Source organism: Oryx dammah, unplaced genomic scaffold (assembly GCF_014754425.2).
Source record: "Oryx dammah isolate SB20612 unplaced genomic scaffold, SCBI_Odam_1.1 HiC_scaffold_244, whole genome shotgun sequence".
Classification (NCBI taxonomy): Eukaryota; Metazoa; Chordata; class Mammalia; order Artiodactyla; family Bovidae; genus Oryx; species Oryx dammah.
The window spans coordinates 1-12,019 of record NW_024070412.1 but is presented as its reverse complement, the minus strand read 5'-3'; the positions used below and the strand labels follow the sequence as shown (position 1 = coordinate 12,019).

At 45.7% G+C, this 12,019-nt stretch overlaps 1 protein-coding gene across 1 annotated transcript; it reads right to left on the bottom strand.

The window, feature by feature from the left end:
* Nucleotides 1-894: 894 nt before the first annotated feature.
* Nucleotides 895-11,197, bottom strand: LOC120859212 (ADAMTS-like protein 3; the record flags this gene model as incomplete). The annotated part of the gene is made up of 3 exons (XM_040235398.1): nt 10,960-11,197; nt 8,302-8,506; nt 895-995 (listed from the first exon to the last, which is right to left on the bottom strand). Coding segments are annotated over exons 1-3 (404 nt in total), but the record flags the coding sequence as incomplete, so codon positions are not given.
* Nucleotides 11,198-12,019: the final 822 nt, after the last annotated feature.

The window sequence follows — 12,019 nt, the reverse complement described above, 5'->3', positions numbered from 1 at the left end:
AGTCCATCATCCAAAATGCCGGGCTGGATGAAGTACAAACTGGAATCAACATTGCTGGGAGACATATCAACAACCTCAGATATGCAGATGATACCACTTCACCCTAATGGCAGAAAGTGAAGAGGAACTGAAGAGCCTCCTGATAAGGATGAGAGAGCAGAGTGAAAGAGCTGGCTTGAAACTCAACATTCAAAAGCCTAATAAGATCATGGCATCCAGTCTCTTCATGACAAAAGAAGGGGAAAAAGTGGAAGCAGTGACAGATTTTCTTTTCTCAGGCTCCCAAACCACTGTGGATGATGACTGCAGTCATGAAATTAAAAGATGCTTTCTCCTTTGAAGGAAAGTAATGACAAACCTAGACAGATATTAAGTGGAAACATCACCTTCCCAACGAAAGTCCATACAGTCAAAGCTATGGTTTTTCCAGTAGTCATGTACCGATGTGAGAAGTGGACTGTAAAGCAGGATGAGCACCAAAGAAATGATGCTTTCAAATTGTGATACTTTCAAGAGAAGACTCTTTCGAGTCCCTTGGATAGCAAGGAGATCAAACCAATCAATCCCAAAGGATATCAAGGTGATGAGATGGTTAGAAAGAATCACTGATTCAATGGACATGAATTTGAGCAAACCCTGGGAGATGCTGAAGGACAGGGCTTCCCTACAGGCTGCATGCTGCAGTCCATGGGGTTGCAAAGAGTCGGGCACGCCTTAGTGATGGAACAGCTACAACATAACATGTGCCACTGAGGATGGCGCCAGAAGGACTTATAATTGAGTAGGAACTGTGCATTATGAGAGGCGGTGACGGGAGGGTGATGCCACTTCCAGACCTCACAGCGCTCATCTGAGGTGCGGAGGTCGTGTGCTGCCCCGGGGTGGGGCCAGTACCTCTTTGTGTCATTGCAGCCGGACTCAGAACTGGTGGGGTGCTGACAAATTACGTGATGCTGCTGCGTCCTCACAGTGCGACCCAGGCAACGTCCAGGACACTGAAAGGAAAGCACAGTGCAGTGTAAACAACCGTGTGTAAACCTCCCTGTCGGTCTACTGGTTAGGACTCTGTGCTCCCAATGCAGGGGGCACGGGTTCGATCCCTGGGTGGGGAACTAAGATCCTGCATGTGGTGAAGCATGGCGAAAATAAATAAAGACTGACCTTAAAAAATTAAAAGAAAACAACCTTGTGAGCTCCTGCGTGCTGGAGTACCAAAACCATGTGCTGCAGTGGTGTTGCCAGAGACCAGCTACAGGGATGAGCTGGCCGAAGGAAAGTTGCTGTTCAGTTGCTCAACTGTTTCTGATTGTTTGTGACCCCATGAACTGCAGCAGGCCAGACTTCCCTGTACTTCACCATCACCATCTCCCGGAGTTTGCTCCAACTCTTGTCCATTGAGTTGGTGATGTCATCCAACCATCTCATCCTCTGTTGCCCCCTTCTCCTCCTGCGTCTTTTCCAGTATCAGTGTCTTTTCCAATGAATCAGCTCTTTCCATTAGTGACCCAAATGTATTGGAGCTTCAGCTTCAGCATCGGTCCTTCCAGCGAATATTCAGAGAAGGTAGGGAGGAGGGAAGCCCAGCTGTAAGGATCAGATTGCCCTCCTTCAGAGCCAGACAGCTTTCTAAGTTTCCTTCCATCCTCTTTTCCTCCTCAGAAACTGAGACCATCCCTGGGGAGAAGGAGTGAAAAGCACAGGGCCAATCCCTAATTGACCAGGTTAAGGTTCAGAAATCACTGTGCGTAAAAGCATAAGCTACAGCCAAGTTTGGATTTTCCTGCTTAGAGCAAAAATGGAGGCTTGTGTGTAGGGGTGAGCTGAATTACAGGAAAAAAATTAACATTCAGCTCTTAAATTTTTCTGTACTAGTAACCCATATGAATTTCTTCTTCTCCTTTGTTTTATGCTTGAAAAGGTCTTTCCCATTCTGGTAGTTCTATTCCAGTTTAATGGCTACACTGGAGCACTTTAATCAAAGCAGAATTTATTCTGTTGTATGTGGTGAGTTTGGGTTCTCATTTTATTTATTCCTCTTAAATTAGTTGACCACTTTCTCTTATACAATTGTTTTTTATAATTTTCCAAAAACATTATTGAGATACAATTCACATAGCCTAAAAGTCACTGTTCAATGTACACAGTTTACAGTAAGTCCTCTACATGTGAAACTTCAAGTTGAGAACTGTCAAAGATGCAAATGTGCCCCTGTACGTCAGCTACTGTAACTGTACTACTGTAGTTTTTCAAGGTCCTGTAATGTAAGATGAAAAATGTTTTATTTTGTGTTTGCTTTTTATGTGTTATTTGTGTGAAAAGTATCATAAACCTATTACAGTGCAGTACTCTATAGCCAATTATGTTTGTTGGGTACCTAGGCTAACTTTGTTGGACTTACAAACAGGCCTAGAAACAAGTTCCCTTTCATGTATATGATTTTTAAATATTTTCTCCCATTCTGTGGGCTGTCCACTTTCTTGGTCACATCCCTTGTAGTAACAAAGCTTTAAGTTTTCATGTAGTCCCATTCGTCTATTTTTGTTGTTGTAGCTTGTTTTTCGAGTCATATCTACGAAACCATCTCCTAATCCAAAGCATGAAGATGTATGGCTACAGAGTTCCTCCCAAGGGCTTTATTGCTCTAGCTCTTAAATTTAGGTCTCTGATAAATTTTGAGTTAATGCTTTGTATACCTTATACGCTAGGAGTCCAAGTTCATTCTTTTGCATTTGCATATTCAGTTGTCCTTCACCAATGAGGAAGAAATTGTTCTTCCCTCATTGAATTGGTATTGTCACTCTTGTAGAAAATCAACTGACATAGATATATGGATTTGTCTCTAGACTTTCAATTCAATTTCATCAATCTATGTGTCTATGCTATGTTAGCACCATGTTGCTGTTCAGTCAGTAAGTCACATCTGACTCTGTGATCCCATGGACAGTGTGGACTGCAGCCTGCCAGACTCCTCTGTTCGTGAGATTTCCCAGGCAAGAATACTGGAGTGAGTAGATCCAGGGATCAAACCTGCGTCTCCTTCATTAGCAGGTGGGTTCTTTACTGCTGAGCCACCAAGGAAGCCCATGTTAGTACTGCACTGTCTTGATTGTCTTGTAGTAGGTTTTGAAATTGACATGTCTGAGCCCTCTAACTTTGTTCTTTCTCTAGATTGCTTTGGCTATCCTGGGTCCTTTATATTTCCATATGAATTTTAGGATCAGCTTGCCAATTTCTGCAAAGAAGCTGGGGTTTTGATGGGGATTATGTTGAATCTGTAGATCAATTTACTGTCACGTGAATAATATTATGTTTTTTGATCCATAAATATACAGTGCCTTTTCATTTATTTAGGTCTTCTTTAACAGTCCTTAGGCTTCCCTGGTGGCTCAGATGGTAAAGAATCTACCTGCAATGCAGAAGACCTGGGTTCGATGCTCAGGTTGGGAAGATTCCCTGGAGAAGAGAATGGCTACCCACTCCGGTATTTATGCCTGGAGGATGCCACGGGTACAGGAGCCTAGTGGGCTACAGTTTATGGGGTCACAAAGTGTTGGACACAACGAAGCAATGAACACATTCTTTAATGTCCTTTAAAAACTTTCTGTAGTTTTATAGTGTGCATTTTTAAAAAAACTCTTCTTCCCTCTATGACTAACTGCTTTTGGGTTTAAACTCATTTATAACGGGTCTGTTTCTGTGCTTTTCTTATACCACACGACTTCAGTGTGCTCTGCACTGATGCTGCACTGTTTGACTTACAGCAGTTTTGCAGGACAGTCCGACATCACGTTGGGAAAGTCTATCCTCCTATCGATTTGTTTTTCTAAAAATCTCTTGTCCTCACTCACTCTCCCATATGAATGTCAAAATCATATGAGGTTCTGAGAAATGAATTCTACGCCAATTGAATTGGAAGCATGTGTTCTGGTTCATTTAAGGGAATGGGCTCCTTCATAGCACTCAGAGTACCTTTACTTATCCAAATTTTCTGTTATGTGTTTCAACAATATGTTGTATTTTTCTTTATGGGTTCGGCGAGGATTAATTTTATCTGTCACTTCTCATCCGTACCTGACGAAGTGATATTTTAATGAGGTTTTGGACTTGGAATTGTTGCTTGAGTGGTTGAAGAATTCTGAGGATGTTGATGTAAAAGAACCAAATTAGAACATTTCCTAACACCATATACAAAGATAAACTCAAAATGGATTCAAGACCTAAAGGTAAGGTCAGAAACTACAAAACTCTTAGAGGAAAGCATAGGCAGAACAGTCGATGACATAAATCAAAGCAACAACCTCTATGACCCACCTCCCAGAGTAATGGAAATAAAAACAAAAGTAAACAAGTGGGATCTGATTAAACGTAAAAGGTTTTGCACAGCAAAGGAAACTATAAGCAAGGTGAAAAGACAACCCTCAGAATGGGAGAAAATAATAGCAGATGAAAAAACTGACGAACGATTAATTTCCAAAATATACAAGCAGCTCATACAACTCACTACCAGAGAAACAAACCACCGAATCAAAAAGAGGGGCAAAAGACATACACAAGACATTTCTCTAAAGAAGACATACAGATGGCTAACAAACACATGAAAAGATGCTCAATATTGATTGTTATTAGAGAAATGCAAATTAAAACTACAATGAGATTATCACCTCACACTGGTCAGAATGGCCATTATCAAAAGTATGCAACAATTGCTGAAGAGGATGTGTAGAAAAGGGAACCTTCTTGCACTGTTGGTGGGAATGTAAATTGATACAGCTAGTATGGAAGATGGTATGGAAGTTCCTTAAAAACTAGAAATAAAACCACCATATGACCCAGCAATCCCACTTCTAGGCATATACCCTGAGGAAACCAAAATTGAAAAAGACCCATGTTCCCCAATGTTCACTGCAGCGCTATTTACAATAGCTAGAACACTGAAGCAACCTAGATGTCCATCAACAGTAGAATGGATAAAGAAGTTGTGGTACATATACACATGGAATAATACTCAGCCATAAAAGTAACACATTTGCGTGTGTCGTAATGAGGTGGATGAACCTAGTGCCTGTTATACAGAGTGAAGTAAGTCAGAAAGAGAAAGATAAATATCATATTCTTAAGCATATATATGGAATCTAGAAAAACAGTACTGAAGAATTTATTTGCAGAGCAGCAATGGAGAAACAAACATAGAGAACAGACTTATGGACATGGGGAAACGGGAGGAGAGGGTGAGATGCATGCAGAGAGTAACATGGAAACTTACATTACCATATGTAAAATAGATAGCCAATGGGAATTTACTGTATGTCTCTGGGAATGCAAACAGGGGCTCTGTATCAACCTAGAGGCGTGGGATAGAGAGGGAGATGGGACAGAAGTTTAAAATGGAGAGGACATATGTATACCTATGGCTGATTCATTTTGAGGTTTGACAAAAAATAACAAAATTCTGGAAAGCAATTATCCTTCAATTAAAAAATAAATTAATTTTTAAAAAAGAATTCTGGGGATGTTGAGATGGGGTGAGTGTATTGTGGACATGAGGACATAAATTTGGGGGGAAATGCAGAATGTTATGGACCAAACTGTATCCCTCAGAATTTATACAGTGAGGTCCTAACCACCAATGTGACTATATTTAGAGATAGGGTCCTAAGGAGGTTAGAGGTTAAATGAGGCCAAAGGGTGGGGCCTTAGTCTGAGAGGAAGTGGCCTTGTAAGAAGTAGAAGAGACACTCAGAACTCTCTCTCTTTTCTGTGTGTCCTGAGAGAAGAGGTTATGTGAGGACAGAGACAGAGGAGCCTGCCAGGCTACAGTCCTGTCCACGGGGTTGCAAAAGAGCCGGACATGACTTAGCGACTCAGCAAGAACAATAGTGTCAGAAGGTGGTTGTCTACAAGCCAGTAACTGAAACCAACCCTAACAACACCTTGATTTTGGACTTCTAGCTTTCTGCTGCTGCTAAGTTGCTTCAGTCAAGTCCGACTCTGTGCGACCCCACAGATGGCAGCCCACCAGGCTCTGCCATCCCTGGGATTCTCCAGGCAAGAACACTGGAGTGGGTTGCCATTTCCTTCTCCAATGCACGAAAGTGAAAAGTGAAAGTGAAGTCTCTCAGTCACCTCTGAGTCTTCACGACCCCATGAACTGCAGCCTACCAGGCTCCTCTGTACTTGAGATTTTCCAGGCAAGAGTGCTGGAGTGGGTTGCCATTGCCTTTGCCATTGCCTAAAATAAGAACATCAATAGCAGGCATGCTGACCCTTGAAACGACAACCAGAGCTACTTTACCCTATCTTCGGCATCATCCATGGGTCAAGGTGGGTAAGGAGCCACTCCAGCCACTCTGTGAAGAGGACTCGGAGGTGACAGTGCAGAAGCTTCTGGGCTCTAGGTGGGCCGAAAGCCAGAGCTCAGAAAGTCTGAGCTTGAATAGACCCAGGGTGGGGCCCCAGTCCATCCTTGTGAAGCCCTCCCTTGCCATGAAGGACTTCACCATCCAAGAACCTCAGCCTCAAAGCCTTCAGATTTCCACCATCATACCAGCCTGGCTATTCCTGAGGGAGACCATTTGGATACCAGAGACAATCCATGATTCAGACGAGATCACTGACCCTACCATTCCCCCACCTACCCCATCTTCCTGGTGTGACCATGGGGCCACTCCCTCCACCCATGGCACCCCCGACACCTGCCACACCCACCGCATGCCTGACACCTGGGGCACCAGTGATATCTGTGGCACAGGTGGCACCCGACATACCAGCGGCATCCGAGACATCAGTGATAGCCTCGACAAGAGAGACACCCGTGACACCAGTGGCACCCGTGATACCAGAGACAGCAGCAGCCGCCGAGGCACTTGCGACAAGAGCAGCACCCGACACACCAGCAGCTCCCGTGCCATCAGTGGCACCCACGACACCCGTGACACGAGTGACACCTGTGACACCAGCAGCACTCATGACGCCCATCGCAAGAGCAGTGCCCATCGCAAGAGCGGTGCCCATTGCAAGAGCGGCGCCCATCGCAAGAGCGGTGCCCATCGCAAGAGCGGTGCCCATCGCAAGAGCGGCGCCCGTGCCATCAGTGGCACCCACGACACCCAAGACACTAGCAGCACCTGGGACAAGAGTGGCACCCAGACACCAGTGGCTCCTGTGGCACCCAAGACACCCACGGTACCCGTGACATTAGCAGCAAAGCCCCAGAGGGAACCCACTACCCCTGAGTGTGGCCAACACCGCCGGACGCTCCTACCAAGCCAGGCAGTCCCACTCCCCAGCCCCTCCCTCTGGCCTCAGCAGGAAAAAGAGGGGCGTGGCTGGGAGAATATGGAGGTTTATAATGTTACACTGCTGTTGTGGGCTGCCCAGCAAAACCCGCACAAGTGAAGTAGGCGTAGAAACAACCCACGGATGACTGACCAAGACAAAAGCAGCCCTGCCGAGCTCCCTGAGACCCAGTCAAATGGAAATCGGGATTCAAATCCAGCCCCTCCACGGCCATCAGGAGCCCTGGCCAGCTCAGAGGATGGTCTGGAGATGCCTGGGGACCAGAAGAAGCGCCACCCTGACCCAGCTGCCCCTTCTCTGCCCCTGGGTGAAACTTCGCAGACTGGACTGTCCCCCTGGGCATGTGCCCCTTCCCCCACACTTCCCCCTTTCATGTTGGTGGTGGAGGGGATAGTTTTTGCCAACTCCTTGCTTCTTCATAGTTTTAATTAACTTTATTTCTCCAGAAAGATGTATCTCCCTCTGTTTTGCATCCTCTCCAGTTAGAGAAGTGTGTAGTCATGTAGGACTTGGAGTTAATGACCTAAGAATTAGCACAATGATTCTCAAGAGCAACAGCTGCTGCACCACAGGGCAGAAGTGCAGAAAGAGTACATTATTCTCGCACACTGACAATACTGAACACTTTCAGAAGGGAACTTTTGACCTCTGCAGCCTGTGTTAATATTGACCAGGAGGTCTAGGATAGAATAGAACCAGCTGGTGTGCGGTGTGGTCAGCTCCCTGTGCAGATGAGTTTCCTGAATGTCCTGCAGGAGTCGGTGCTCTCCTCTCCCCTGTGGGCAGGGGCCCTGATGGGTGGGGTTTTGTTACAATATTGCTTGTTTTATGTTTTGGCCTCATGGCATGTGGGATCTTAGCTCCCCGACCAGGGATGGAACCCACATCCCTTGCATTGGAAGGCAAAGTCCTAACACTGGACTGCCAGGGGAAGCCCCTTTTTGGATGCGTGGGTTTGATCACAGGGACTGGATGATTTTTAAATACTAGGTTTGTCAGCGTTACCTGGTTCCCTTGTTCAATGAACCCTTGAACACAGGGGTGACTGGAACAGGGTCTTCTCCCCAGAGGCCTGTCTCTGGGGATGCACACTCTCGGCGGCAATGCCTGCACCGTTCCATTGGCTCTTGTGCGCTTACATGTCACTTGCCGACTGCGGAATCCTTCACCACAAGACACAGAGCACTCTGACCACGTGCCTGTGAGCCACCTAAGAACAAAAACTACAGGAGCTTAGTAGGTCAGACCCTATGGGGACTGTCTTCCAAAGAGAAAGCCCATCCAAGCATTGTGACTGTTTCAGGGCCGACACGTGTCTCTGGGAGTGGGCAGCAGCACAATAATTTGCAGCCATACTCTCAGATTTCCTTTCACTCAGAAGCAACAGAATCACCATGTAGAGACAATCGCATCGGGCGGGACAAAGTCGTCCTCAGGGATGTTAGAGCCATCAGCTGTGTGGCCTCAGAGAGCAGAGCTAGGGCAAAATTAGGTGGAAATTTTGGAAAGGTGATTTTCAACTCATGGAAACCAAAGGGAAGAAAAAAGGAGGTAGCACCTGTGTGCTCCTTGTTGTGGTTTGGTTGCTCAGACTTGTCTGATTCTTGTGACCCCATGGGGTGTAGCCCACCGGGCTGCTCTGTCCATGGGATTTTCCAGGCAAGAATACTGGAGAAGTCGCTATCCCCTCCCCCAGAGGACCTTCCCAACCTGGGGATCGAACCAGCCTCCTGCAGCTCCTGAACTGTACCATGATTGCCATCTGGGAAGACGAACTGGGAGACTGGGAGCGACATATATACACTACTCCGTATAAAACAGATAACTAGTGAAAACCTGCTGTATCACACAGGGAACTCGACTTAGTGTTCTGTAGTGACCTAAATGGGAAAAAACTCCAAAGCACAGGGGATGTATGTATACATGTGACTGATTAACTCTGCTGTACAGTAGAAACACATCATAAAGCAAGTATCCTCCAATAAAAAACAAGTAAAAGATGTTTCTGCTTATAGAGTGGACAAGGCACTCTAGAGAGGAGACAAAACTCAGGAGGCTCCTGACGTGGCCCTTGTGAGGAATGACAAAGACTTTGGGAACACTGGCAAACTGACAGGAACAGATGGAAGTGAGAGGAAAGGGGGGTGGGTAGCTTTGGATGTAGTCATTGTGATCTGAAACATGAACTAGGGGCAGATCAGATTTGGTGGAGATTATGAGTTTGATTTTGGATACTTTTAAAACTATTGATTTGTGTCATTTATGATATCGAAATGTTATTCATGGCTTTACCCCTGGAGATGCAGATGATACCACTCTAATGGCAGAAAGTGAAGAGGAACTAAAGAGCCTCTTGATGAGGGTGAAGGAGAAAGGTGAAAGAGCCAGCTTAACACTACATCGAAAAAAAAAACAAAAAACTAAGATCATGGCTTCTGGCTTCATTACTGCATGGCAAATAGAAGGGGAAAAGGTGGAAGTAGTGACAGATTTCCTCTTCTTGGGCTCCAAAATCACTGTGGATGGTGACTGTAGCCATGAAATCAGAAGATGATTGCTTCTTGCCAGGAAAGCGATGAGAAACCTAGACAGCGTGTTGAAAAGCAGAGACATTATTACTCTGCCAACAAAGGTCCGTATAGTCAAGACTGTGGTCTTCCCAGTGGGCATGTACAGTTGTGAGAGCTGGACCACAAAGAAGGCAGAACACCAAAGAAGTGAGGATGCCTTTGAACTGTGGTGCTGGAGAAGACTCCTGAAAGTCCTTTGGACAGCAAGGATATCAAACCAATCAATCTTAAAGGAGATCAACCTGAATATTCACTGGAGCGACTAATGCTGAAGCTGAAGCTCCAGCATTTTGGTCACCTGATGAGAACAGATGACTCATTGGAAAAGTCCCTGATGCTGGGAAAGATGTAGGGCAGAAGAAGAAGAGGGCATTAGAGGATGAGATGGCTAGACAGCATCACCAATGCAATGAACATGAACTTGGGCAAACTCCGAGAGATAGTGAGGGGCAGGGAGGCCTGGCATGCTGCAGTCTATGGGTCACAAAGAGACAGACACGACATACGACTGAACAACAACACCATCCATGGGGGTAGAGTCTAAGGAATGGCGCTTTTCATGAGTGCCTCTTGTGATGCTGGCCTACTGCCATATCTCTGAGGTGAACCCATGAAGTCAACTTCCTTGTGCTCTTAAGGTACATTGTGAGCGCAGGGAGCAGGTGAGAGTGGCAATTAAGACCAGAAGCTCTGAAATCAGACTAACCCAGTTTGAATTCTGGCCCTCGTAACTGTGTGGCCTAGGCGAGTTTTTCCAACTGTATAATAGAGCATGAACAACACTGGAGACATCCCTGGAGGTCCAGCAGTTAAGACTCTGAGCTTCTGGTGCAGGGGACTTTGTTCAACCCCTGGTTGGTTACATGGTGTAGCATAACAAAAAAATAAAATAAAATAAATATTTTTAAAAAGAAAATGAATGATATTGACTTGATAGGTGACAGTGAAGTGATCCACATAAACTACTTAGCTGAGCACCTAGTATAGTCCACATAAAACAAATCTTAGTGGCTGAGATATTCAGTCGAAATTACTATGCATTTTAAAACAAGTCAAACACTGGTAGCAAGGAGAGAAGAGTGACTGCACACACCTTGGGGGGCAGTCCCGGATGTTACAGGGTTGGAACGCAGCCCGTGGCTTGCGGAGCTGGTCACAGAAGGCCTCGCTCACTTCCTGCCCGTTGGCCATCAGGCACTGGGGTCTCTGAACTTGGGCTCCCAAGTGGCCGCACGTGGCAGAACAATGAGTCCAGTTGCCAAGCTCCCAGAAAGTCTCTGCAGAAAGAAAAGGAATGTCACAGATGGCCACTGGAGGAGAAGGGAGGATGGGCTGGGGACAACTCGGCCAAAGACCACCACAAGCTGCTTTCTGGTTAGCTGCCCATCGGGCTTTCTGAGCAGCACACAGAGAATCTGCCATCAGGTGGGGTAAAGGGGTCCTTTAAATCTCATTTTCCCTTGACTAGCTCGTTGTCATGACTGCGGGGGGTTATTTAGCCAGGATGGAGCCCTTGGTCCTGCAGCTGAACTGGAACCCAGTGTGTCTGCTGCCAAATCTAACTCTTTCAAAATACTACCTCACATTTCACAAAGGCCCCTTGACAGTTCAAGGCAAGACATACAGCCTGGGAAAGGGGTTGTCTCAGGCCAGCTAGATCTGCCAGAAAAGTCCCAGAGAAGGAGGAGAAACTCTGTGCAGTGGGCCGGCTTCTCAAGACTCTCCAAGCAGAGCCAAGAGGACAAGAGAGGAGGGTCTCTCCGGGGGATGCCCTAATGCATTCTCTTTCTCAAAAGTGGATCAGACTGAGAGAGATGAAAGATGATTTAGCGGGGAGCAGGGATTAAGCAGACAGGTTCAAGATACATTTCAATTCCATTCTTACTTCTCTACTAATTCTTAATTTAAACTTCAGATGAGACCTGAAGCTGAATAAATAATTTGCCATAGAGCCCTCTGGAAAGGTGAAAACAGGAGTTTCCTTTAAAAAAGCTGAAGCTGACCACCTCCAATAATCATGCTTTGTTTTCCTTTTAGTGCTTGTTCCAAGCAGCCTTTCCTTTCCCTTTTGACACTGGATAAAAAGATAAAGTTGGACATGACGATGACAGATTTGTGTATGATCACAGAAAGTACCAGATTTTCTTGTAATA